This window comes from Cydia pomonella, chromosome 12 (assembly GCF_033807575.1).
Source record: "Cydia pomonella isolate Wapato2018A chromosome 12, ilCydPomo1, whole genome shotgun sequence".
Taxonomy (NCBI): Eukaryota; Metazoa; Arthropoda; class Insecta; order Lepidoptera; family Tortricidae; genus Cydia; species Cydia pomonella.
Window position 1 is genome coordinate 18,619,624 of NC_084714.1, and position 12,705 is coordinate 18,632,328.

At 37.3% G+C, this 12,705-nt stretch overlaps 1 protein-coding gene across 1 annotated transcript in view; it reads left to right on the plus strand.

Moving 5' to 3' along the window:
* The window catches only part of LOC133523781 (large subunit GTPase 1 homolog), a 28,751-nt gene extending 16,980 nt beyond the window's left edge, over positions 1-11,771 (plus strand). The window contains exon 11 of the mRNA XM_061859512.1: positions 9,642-11,771. Coding sequence (XP_061715496.1) covers positions 9,642-9,765 — 124 coding nt within the window. The 3' untranslated portion in view covers positions 9,766-11,771. The remainder of the gene's footprint in view (positions 1-9,641) is intronic.
* Positions 11,772-12,705: the final 934 nt, after the last annotated feature.

Here is a 12,705-nt window from a genome sequence, read left to right on the forward strand (position 1 = left end):
ATGGGGGTTTTTGGGGGTAAACAATCGATCTAGATTAGTCTTATGTTTGGGAAAACGCGTGTTTTCGAGTTTTCATGCGTTTTTCTTTCGACGCAGAATATGGTCGCTAATTTCGTGTTGCCGGCCACTGTCCGTCTGGTCCAGCGGGTTAAGACGCGGACTGCTAAACGAGTGTTATGGGTTCGAATCTCGCCTGGTGACTAACTTTTGTTTTTTTTTATATGTTCAATTTTATATATAATTTTTTAATTTTTATTGTTTTAGACAAGTTTAATTTAGTAAAAGAATGTAGTTAAGATTATCACCTAACCACCACCATATTACAATAAATAGTTAGTTATAACCGAGCAAAGCTCGGTCGCCCAGGTACTGTATAGTTATTGCAGGTAGTTCGCAATCACATTTTTAGCACAGGCATTATAAGAGAGGTATGGGCATTGTAAATGTCATCTGGCTCTGTGTGGTAGGGCACAGCACAGCGGATGTCATTCCAGATCTAGAGCAGAACCCAACTGGGGAAGTACCTCCACCTTACAGAAAATCGCAGCCAAATAACACTAGACCCTACTCATAGTGTTGTGTTCCTGCCGGTGAGTAAGGTTGCCAGAGCTCAATGAGGGGTGGGAGGGTGTTAGGGTCGGCAACGCGCATGTAACTCCTCTGGAGTTGCAGGCGTACATAGGCTACGGATACTGCTTACCATCAGGCAGGCCGTATGCTTGTTTGCCACCGACGTAGTATAAAAAAAAAAAACACAGTTTAAATATTTCATACGACATGTGCTAATTATTTGTCTCAGTGTAAACAAAAATATATCATAATTATGATATCAATTTTCAAATTCAAAATGGCGGACATGTTTTATAACTTATTTTAAGAAATTATGAGTAGTTTAAGACTTTAAAAAGCAAGAAATTGTTTCTTGCTTCTGTTTGTATATGTATCATGTAGTATTTGATGTTTTCATTATTTTTGAAAGTCCTCAGGGTGCCGATTACGAAAATGACATCCATTATGGAACCCAAGATGGCGGACATTCATTTTTCTTAAAAATCGGTATGGGTGTCATCTCCGAGGTTCTTCGAGGTTCCGATTACGAAAATGACGTCCATTTTGCAATCCAAGATGGCGAACATTATTTTTTCTTAAAAATCGATATGGGTGTCATCTCCGAGGTTCCTCGGGGATCCGATTACGAAAATGACGTTCATTTTGAAATTCAAGATGGCGGAAATTATTTTTTCTTAAGTCGATATGGGTGTCATATCCGAGGTTCCTCGGGATTCCGATTACGAAAATGACGTCTATTTTGAAATCCAAGATGGCGGACATTAATTTTTCTTAAAAATCGATATGGGTGTCATCTTCGAGGTTCCTCGGGGTTCCGATTACGAAAATGACGTTCATTTTGAAATCCAAGATGGCGGACATTAATTTTTCTTAAAAATCGATATGGATGTCATCTCCGAGGTTCCTCGGGGATCCGATTACGAAAATGACGTTCATTTTGAAATCCAAGATGGCGGAAATTATTTTTTCTTAAAAGTCGATATGGGTGTCATATCCGAGGTTCCTCAGGATTCCGATTACGAAAATGACGTCTATTTTGAAATCCAAGATGGCGGACATTAATTTTTCTTAAAAATCGATATGGGTGTCATCTCCGATTCCTCGGGGTTCCAATTACAAAAATGACGTCAATTTTGGCGGTTCTTGTTGGTGCAGATTTCAAAAATAGAGACCATTTTAGAATTAAAGGTGGTTTGGTTGATATCACGGCTACACACATCGACACCCATTTCAAAAAGTAGCGTCCGCCATATTTATTTTCAAAATAGATGCCATTTTTGAAATCCACACCCCTAAAAACCCAGAAAACAACACCCATGACGACTTTTTCAAAAAAGTGACGTCCGCCATCTTTATTTCCAAAATGGACGTCATTTGTAAAATTAGTACACATACATCATACAACATGAAAACTAAAAACATTTCCATCCTCTTTTGGGCAGTTGTGTAAGTCTGTGATAACCCTAGGTAGGTACGGAGACCTTGAGCGGTGTCGGCATTTACGCAAACATCAAAGGCGTCGGGCCACTGTTACTTTTTACACTGTGCTTTTAGTGTGTAAACGAAAACGTCACATGATATATCAAAAGAAAAGTTATTTTATCTTATACCTTTAAACGAGCAATTCTTGTATATATATATAATTATATTTCTGTGATCTCGGAAACGGCTCTAACGATTTCGCTGAAATTTGGTATATAGGGGTTTTGGGGGGTATACAATCTATCTAGATTAGTCTTATGTTTGGGAAAACGCGTGTTTTCGAGTTTTCATGCGTTTTTCTTTCGACGCAGAATATGGTCACTAATTTCGTGTTGCCGGCCACTGTCCGTCTGGTCCAGCGGGTTAAGACGCGGACTGCTAAACGAGTGTTATGGGTTCGAATCTCGCCTGGTGACTAACTTTTGTTTTTTTTTATATGTTCAATTTTATATATAATTTTTTAATTTTTATTGTTTTAGACAAGTTTAATTTAGTAAAAGAATGTAGTTAAGATTATCACCTAACCACCACCATATTACAATAAATAGTTAGTTATAACCGAGCAAAGCTCGGTCGCCCAGGTACTGTATAGTTATTGCAGGTAGTTCGCAATCACATTTTTAGCACAGGCATTATAAGAGAGGTATGGGCATTGTAAATGTCATCTGGCTCTGTGTGGTAGGGCACAGCACAGCGGATGTCATTCCAGATCTAGAGCAGAACCCAACTGGGGAAGTACCTCCACCTTACAGAAAATCGCAGCCAAATAACACTAGACCCTACTCATAGTGTTGTGTTCCTGCCGGTGAGTAAGGTTGCCAGAGCTCAATGAGGGGTGGGAGGGTGTTAGGGTCGGCAACGCGCATGTAACTCCTCTGGAGTTGCAGGCGTACATAGGCTACGGATACTGCTTACCATCAGGCAGGCCGTATGCTTGTTTGCCACCGACGTAGTATAAAAAAAAAAAACACAGTTTAAATATTTCATACGACATGTGCTAATTATTTGTCTCAGTGTAAACAAAAATATATCATAATTATGATATCAATTTTCAAATTCAAAATGGCGGACATGTTTTATAACTTATTTTAAGAAATTATGAGTAGTTTAAGACTTTAAAAAGCAAGAAATTGTTTCTTGCTTCTGTTTGTATATGTATCATGTAGTATTTGATGTTTTCATTATTTTTGAAAGTCCTCAGGGTGCCGATTACGAAAATGACATCCATTATGGAACCCAAGATGGCGGACATTCATTTTTCTTAAAAATCGGTATGGGTGTCATCTCCGAGGTTCTTCGAGGTTCCGATTACGAAAATGACGTCCATTTTGCAATCCAAGATGGCGAACATTATTTTTTCTTAAAAATCGATATGGGTGTCATCTCCGAGGTTCCTCGGGGATCCGATTACGAAAATGACGTTCATTTTGAAATTCAAGATGGCGGAAATTATTTTTTCTTAAGTCGATATGGGTGTCATATCCGAGGTTCCTCGGGATTCCGATTACGAAAATGACGTCTATTTTGAAATCCAAGATGGCGGACATTAATTTTTCTTAAAAATCGATATGGGTGTCATCTCCGAGGTTCCTCGGGGTTCCGATTACGAAAATGACGTTCATTTTGAAATCCAAGATGGCGGACATTAATTTTTCTTAAAAATCGATATGGATGTCATCTCCGAGGTTCCTCGGGGATCCGATTACGAAAATGACGTTCATTTTGAAATCCAAGATGGCGGAAATTATTTTTTCTTAAAAGTCGATATGGGTGTCATATCCGAGGTTCCTCAGGATTCCGATTACGAAAATGACGTCTATTTTGAAATCCAAGATGGCGGACATTAATTTTTCTTAAAAATCGATATGGGTGTCATCTCCGATTCCTCGGGGTTCCAATTACAAAAATGACGTCAATTTTGGCGGTTCTTGTTGGTGCAGATTTCAAAAATAGAGACCATTTTAGAATTAAAGGTGGTTTGGTTGATATCACGGCTACACACATCGACACCCATTTCAAAAAGTAGCGTCCGCCATATTTATTTTCAAAATAGATGCCATTTTTGAAATCCACACCCCTAAAAACCCAGAAAACAACACCCATGACGACTTTTTCAAAAAAGTGACGTCCGCCATCTTTATTTCCAAAATGGACGTCATTTGTAAAATTAGTACACATACATCATACAACATGAAAACTAAAAACATTTCCATCCTCTTTTGGGCAGTTGTGTAAGTCTGTGATAACCCTAGGTAGGTACGGAGACCTTGAGCGGTGTCGGCATTTACGCAAACATCAAAGGCGTCGGGCCACTGTTACTTTTTACACTGTGCTTTTAGTGTGTAAACGAAAACGTCACATGATATATCAAAAGAAAAGTTATTTTATCTTATACCTTTAAACGAGCAATTCTTGTATATATATATAATTATATTTCTGTGATCTCGGAAACGGCTCTAACGATTTCGCTGAAATTTGGTATATAGGGGTTTTGGGGGGTATACAATCTATCTAGATTAGTCTTATGTTTGGGAAAACGCGTGTTTTCGAGTTTTCATGCGTTTTTCTTTCGACGCAGAATATGGTCACTAATTTCGTGTTGCCGGCCACTGTCCGTCTGGTCCAGCGGGTTAAGACGCGGACTGCTAAACGAGTGTTACGGGTTCGAATCTCGCCCGGTGACTAACTTTTGTTTTTTTTTTATATGTTCAAGTATATATATAATTTTTTAATTTTTATTGTTTTACACAAGTTTAATTTAGTAAAAAAAAATGACCTATGTAATAAGAGAAATCGACAATAGATGGCGTTACTCTGTGACAAGTGCTGTAAGGTTAAAATCGATTGTAAATAATAATAATTGTCAGTTCACATTTTACTTTTTAAGTTTATGTACATTATCACCACCATATTACAATAAATAGTTATAACCGAGCAAAGCTCGGTCGCCCAGGTACTATATTACTAACTGTACTAGGTTGCCTTTTTAACAAGTTGGTCCAGGCCATGGTTGCCTACATTTTATATAAAAATCGGTTAATCTAGGCGACCATTAACTGTACCAACTTTTTTAATACGGCAACTTTCAAATAAGCTTTCATTTGATATATCATATGATGAAATAACAAACAAAAAAACTATCCGTACGCAATCTTACAAGGCAACCTACTTGAAATGTATCACTGTGAATTTTGTCTTACATTTATTTCTTATCAGAAATAAATAACATGAGGGTGCACATACCTTATAACGTATCTCTATATAACTATCGGTTATCAATATTAGCATTAGCGGTTAACAACAACATTCCCCTTAAAACAAATAACTATCGCGAGGAAAATACCAAGTCCAAACATCTGAAAAAAATCGGGAAAGAAAAGCTGCAACTGGCTTTTAAAATGGTACAAGGAAGGGTGGTCATCTGTATGAGAATGTGTTTTTTTTGTCTCTATTTGACCCAATGGTTGACTGGTAGAGAATGCCTTTTGGCATTAAGTCCGCCATATGTGTTTTTTTTTGTTTGTGCAATAAAGTTTAAATAAATAAATAATATTCATGTAACGCGATAACGAATTCTACGTGAACGAAACCGCGGGCAATACCTATTATAGTAACAACAAAATAACAATTTTCTATTGCTATGAATTTAAAACACGCTTTAGGATTTTTTTTGATGGACCGTAGACGCAGTCAAGGGCAGCCCGCTCCCCACTACCGTTGTTCGCTGCCTCCTGCCACAGCGCGCGGCGCGCGCAAACTTGCCGCGCGTTTGAAACGTAACGTATTTATATAAGCAAGGAATGCATACATATCAGTAATGAGTGTCGCCGTGATTTTATATTTCTAAATTTTTGTTTAGTAACTGAGATCATTGTTGATGATCGATTATTATTAACTCTACAAACTTTAATTCAATATTAGCTATACTGCTTAACCTGAAATCAATATCTAGACAAGCACATTGTCTACATGTCTAACTTTTTACTAGAATACTAAGTTGATCGATAATATCGTAATTTTGCAATATCAGCAACTCTAATTCTATATTTACAAAATAACTCGTGTTTTTACGTTTACCAGAAAGCAGCTGTTCCAGATTTCTAAAAACTGAAAATTGTACATAAATTGAAGTGTTATTCGATATGCTAAAGTTTTCTGTAACTTTAATTCTATATTTACTTAGTTATTAGCAAAAATTAAAATATTTAAATATAACCGAAAGCTCAACCTTAAAATTTCTAACTTTTTACCAAAGTATTATTTAACATACTCCCAATGACATATCAAAAAAGAAAAAACTTTAATATTATCGAAACCCATTTTTGTTCAACCGCTGGTCTAAACGTAAATATCTGGAGTCTGTTTAATTACAAGAACTACTAAAATAACTGATTTAACTTAAGACTGACGAAACTATCGTGACGACAAGCAGGCGTTTCGACCGAGACACCGTGCTGCTATCGAAATAGTTCGCAAGATTAATGTTGGAAGGTGTTCAATAGCTTGAATGCAGCCAACCAAGCACTAATCCGCTCCTAGCTTTTGACATCGATCGGTAATTTGCATCTCGGAGGTCATGTTTCTACGTCGACACATCGTTAGCGCGTTCTATCTCGGAGGTGGCGCCATCTCTTGACAAATTGGTGCACTACATATGTACGAATGGCGGACTTTTTTGAAGTGAAAACTTCTTTAGCGGCGCTGTGCACTTTTTGTGATGGGGAAAAAATGTTAAACTCGCGTCAGGGCGTCAGGTGTCACGTGACCGTCAGATTGAAAATTCGTAAGACGGACACGTGACGTCATGGTGACGTGCAGATTGAATGTCATCGAAGCCTGGTTACTTTTGAAAAATCGTATCTTATTCAAGTGTGACATTTTATTTTCTTCATAATCAAAGTGCTGTCATAACGATTAAAGAGGTTTAATCTTTGTTAATTGTGTTGTATTGTATCATTGTGTTGTTGGGTGTCCATGATTGTAGATACTCAAATTTTTCCTTACCAAAAAGTTAAATAACAGAAAAAAAGCGTGATTGTTTTACTTAATATGATGGTGAACGATTCATTCACATTTACTGATTGTGTAGGCTGTAGTCCTGCTCATGTCTCATGAATTACTCCGTATATGTTATATATTAACACTAACATTCACATTTCACAATATCTTCCACACTCAAATTTATTTACGTACGTATAACAGAGAATTATCTCTTTTTATAAAACTGCTACACAATTTCTCCAAAATATCAGAAATGCACAACGTTAATATTCAAGTTTTCATGTCTGCCGGCACTCTCCGAGTGCAACCCGATTTTTTTTGTATGGTGGGAATTAACAGGTTAAATATATTTACCCTTATTGCATTATTAATTTAAGAAAAACATGTAATGAAATAGCGACTAGCTTAACTTTTTCTGAGTATGACCCAACAACAAAACATTTGGGCCAGCCCGCGCGTTCGTTAGCCCTCGCAAAGTTCTACGCCACGTTGGCAAGTAGCCAGTATTTGGCGCCCTTCATTTGTTTTCGTCGTTAATTCGCGCGACCACACGCAGAGAAATATAAATTAGTACCTTCGAGGTCGCTGTACGCACCAGAGCTCGGAACCGTTTTTTTTAAGTCCCGAAATAGCCCAATGTTTTTAATAATTTTATGCTATTTACGTAGGACTGAATCATGTATTTAGGTAACAACTTCGTATTATTAGATTGTACCATTAAAAATGAAAAAATTAACAAAAGAACGAAAAATACCGTTATAATACCGATATTTTTTTTTCCATTACAAAAGCACCGATAAAAGAACTCACAAAAATTTGCCACACAAATTAATTTTCACCACACCAACTGGAAAAGGCCCTCTTGATTTTGAGGCCAATTTTGAGTAGTTTCCTTATGTTAGCTGGTAGAATTGACTTTTAAATGATGATTTTGAATGATAATTTCTTATTAAGGTCATTTTGATTTGATTTTTTTGGAGTTTCATTAGTGTTTTTCTCGCGTTATTGTGCTGATTTTTGTGTTTCAATCGGAGGCAAAGTTTATTTTACCCTCTTGCCTTGAAACCCTCGCAACGCTCAAGATTCCACTCTGTAATTAAAGTCCTATATTATCACCAGCGGTGAAACAACACCTTTGCCCCCTTGTAAAACAAAACCCTATTTATTTTTTGTAAAGCTGTTAGTGTGTGTGTATTTGTGTATGGTAGCTATTGTTTTATTTATTTTTTCAATTTTGATTGATATTGGGCTGCAGAACCGCACGTCAGATGACGTCTATGACGGTCACAGAGTTAAAATATAAAACAAAAATATTTTATTTACAAAAAAACTGTAATTCTTGCCGGTTATCGTGTGTATTATTTTTATAAATACAAGATTTGATATTGGGCTGTAGAATCGCACGTCAGTTGACGTCTTTGACGGTCACACGGTTAAAATATAAAACAAAACATTTATTTGAAAAAATAAACTGCATTCTTACCATTTCTCGTGGGTATTTTTTTTATAAATACTATAGATTTCGTTACACTCAAAGGGTATTTTTATTTACACTCAAAGGGTAAATAATGCTATCTTTGAGAAAAAAATTTCATTTTTCATATTCAGTCAAATATGGCAGATTGGTAGTTCTCTCCTGTCATTAAATATGGCAACACATCCCTATAGAGAAAGTCATACACCCCTATATATATCATAATTAGAATAAGTAAACTGAACTGGACTGTGTATCTCAGTGAGGACTGTCGTGGAGGAAAATGCATGTTTTACGTGTAAGTTAGTTTTAATAGAACCTTATGTACATTTTACTCTGTTTGTTCTCCTAATAAATAAAATAAAATAAAAAATATAGTAGCCGCAATACCAACTGGCGACTGAGGTCGTGATGCTATCTCTTTCACTCTTGATAGGTCTTCAGCAGAGTAAACGAGATAGCATTATAACCTCAGTCGCCAATTAGTACTGCGGTGAGTGTAACTACTTACTTAATTTTTTCTTATAATATAACGTGATTTTGCGAACTTATGTACGAAATATCATTTGATATTTACCAGTCGCTTTTTGGTGAAGGAAAACATCGTGAGGATACCGGACTTATCCCAATAAGGCTTAGTTTACTCTCTGGGTTGGAAGGTCAGATGGCAGTCGCTTTCGAAAAACTAGTGTCTGCGCAAATTCTCGGGATTAGTTGCTGTTAACGCCTCGTCTTTGTTCGGGTATCTTCGGGAGCCGTCGCCGACGCAATGCATGGTGCGAGGCGCGGAGAAGGCCGGCAGCGGCCATTCTCTCAGCAATCTTGCGACGGATGGTTGTGCCCGTCCGCTTACAATCTATGTATTACAAAAGTTAAATTATTATACGTGCATGTATTGGACTACGAGTGTCATTAACTCACCTCATCCACGACCCCAAGATCTTCTCGTCCACCCCTACATGCGTGGACAGTTGCCAAGCGGACCCCAGGCTCCTATAAGTCGTGACAAAATTCCGGGACAATGCGAGGAAGACGATGAATAAATGTTGCGTTCCCATAGTTGACGGTGTCCTAAATCCAACCTTACATCATTACAATAAAGTCCATTTTCCAGTATCGTCGGGGCGCAGTCAGCCGAGCAGATGATGAGCAAGCCGTGGAAGTTAGAGAAGAAACACGCCAACAAGAACAAGAGAGAGAAACTTAGGCGTGTTTACGCGCATCTTGACGAACATTAGAGGGAGATAGCGCTAGGGTTGGAGTAACGTAAGAATTGATTTTCGACAGTTATTAATTGACCCTTATTTATTATGGAAGGTAAGGAATGAAATCTCCATATACTTACCAAAAAGTGTTCGTCAAAAAACCTTCAATAGGTGGCGCTACAATATCTAGAATATTTGAAAATAAAATCAAATCATAGACAGCGCACTTCACTTCGTCAATAACGTTCAGGTTGTTAGCTACTCTAGCGCTACTCTGGAGAGTTTTGGAACTATTATTTATAACTGACAGCTGGACACTTTAGCAACAGTTCTGCCTATGGAGATTTCTTTCCTTACCTCTACCTTCCATATTATTTATATGAAGGACTATCAGTTATAGTTAAACGGTAGATTTTAGCTTCATATCGTCGGTTAATAGTGGAAACCTGCTAAATCCATTTTTGAAATGTATATTTTTAACTTTAATGTATACAAAAATAGGTACAAATCCTTATTTGAAATTTACTTATTTTAAACTTAATGTCTACAAAAATAGGTACAAATTTATCTGTTTTCAAAAATGAATTTGGCAGTTTTACACTCTTAACCGGAGATATATGCCTATAAGGGTCAATTCATAATTATCAAAAACCAATTTACTCCCGACTACAGATGTAGTGCATAGTTGTTTTCCATCGTATTGTCTCGGAAATCGTATTGTTCGTACGTTTCCGTGAAATTACGATGGAAAATAATTATGCACTACATCTGTATATTTAGGTGGTCTTCGCATTGGATCCGGATTGGTACCCCGCTCATGTGTGAGCGAGACGGCGATATTCACGTATACTTTTTTGCCCGTGACATTGTCTGCGTGGAATGCCGATGATGATGATTGATAAAATTAACAGCATTAAGCTATTGTCTACCAATCTGTCAAAAAAAGCACCTCTCTATCTACCCAGGCCGGAGATTACCGGCCAATTGTTTGTTGCCCTTGTCTCCCCCCTTGTTTGCTCCCCACCTGCACGGGCCATCCCAGATTTGTTACGACGGATTATTTTAGCGCTAGAGAAAATTCGCAGTCAAAAAGCAGCTTTATTTTGATTTTAATAAAACTGCTTTTCGACGGGTTAAAATGGCCGGAGATCTCCGTACGTAAAAAATACGGGACACAAAATACTGGAAGGAGATCTCCGGCCGGGGTATAAAGAGGGGTGCTTTTTTCTCAAAACCTAGACAAATGTATATAGCTTTTTTGGCCGGAGATATCCGTTCTAGGTAGACGACGGGTTAATGACAATGATTGTTGTGATGCTAAGGTTGATATGATATACCCACACCCACTATGTCAGTAGAAAAAAAAGCGGCAAATTTAAAAAATGTAGGCGTAATTTTTGACTTCTCATAGAAAAATTAAATTCGTTTTTTTTCTACTGACAAAGTGGGTGTGTCTGAGTATATTTCAAAGACCGTTCAGTGGGCGTATGATGGACGGAGTTATCCACGTGATAAAGCAACTATCACTTTTTAACACCGTGGGATTGAACGAGAGAGACACTGACTATCATGCTGTCACGTAGACAAGTGCGACCATCATATTTGTACAGGAGTTCAGGCTGCATAACACTGGAATTAGAACCTTAACTTTATAACAATAAAGTTCGTTTTTCTATGATAATAAAGGAGTGAAATAGTAAACTTACTAGCTCCGATGAATGGTATGTGCATTTTTTTAAATATATCAATGGTTAATGAAATGAACTATACTTTAAGTGTTACATTATATGAATTGCTGACTGTACAACTTGTTAACTGCGACTACGAATGAGAAATAGTATTTTGATAAGTAAATTTAGACTTAATTCACATGGTCATAAAGTTCTATATTTATTACATACAGCCACATCCTGTTTCTGTGGTCGTGAAAGCTTTTAAAAAATAAAATAAATGTTGTAAACATTAAATTGAGTACGAATTTATAATATAAATAAATATGAGTCCATGTGTTACATGAAATAAAAATATTCATTCATTCATTCATTCATAATTCTCCTGTTAGGTCCCCAAACGGTAAAGTTGATGCTACTGAGTTCTAAATCATACAATTAGTTATACTCTGGCAAACTCACTTTGTCAGTAGAAAAAGGCGCGAAATTCAAATTGTCTATGGAAGGATAATCCTTCGCGCCAACGTTTTCGTAGCGCTACGCTCGTAGCTGATCCAAACGTTTGCCCGCTTTGTACAGGAAAGCGTCTACAAACAGAGAACCCACCGAGCGGGTTCCCAGGGTGCTTAGCCAACGTGCCAATCGTTAACGCTCCGTAGCGTAGTGTAGTCATCTCTTTCTATCACTCTTGCATATTCGTGCGACAGTGGCAGATGCGTTTCGTTCGCTACGGAGCGTTAGCGATAAGCACGTTGGCTACGCACCCAGCACTCAATGAGTTAAATTTGCTGTCCTTTTCTACTGACGGAAATTATATTATATTATATATTCTTTACTTCACACCGGGTCCATAATTAATATAATTATAAATTTAAATCATAATATTAATATAAGGTTACCCGGGGCAATTGCAACCATGGGAACAATGCAACTCTTGTATTCATCACATACTTTCATCAGTCATTATAATTCTCATTATTACTCACTTCTTAAGAGTGCATTTGCCCCATAGTTGCAAATACCCCACAGTTGCAATTGTCCTGGCTGACCTTATATTCAAATTATAACATTAATACATTACATTATTATTGGCTTGCCAAATTATAGAGACAATATTATGCATCTCATAGAGTTATTCGATACCTAGTCTAAAAAGAATCCGTGCACCTGAGTTTGACTTGACAACAGAAATAGGTGATGGCGCTTTACGGCGCCTTTTGTATTTTGCGGTTACTGAATTTGCAATCATCAACTTTTGACAGCCAGGGATACCACATAATGTACGGGGACATATAGCGACACC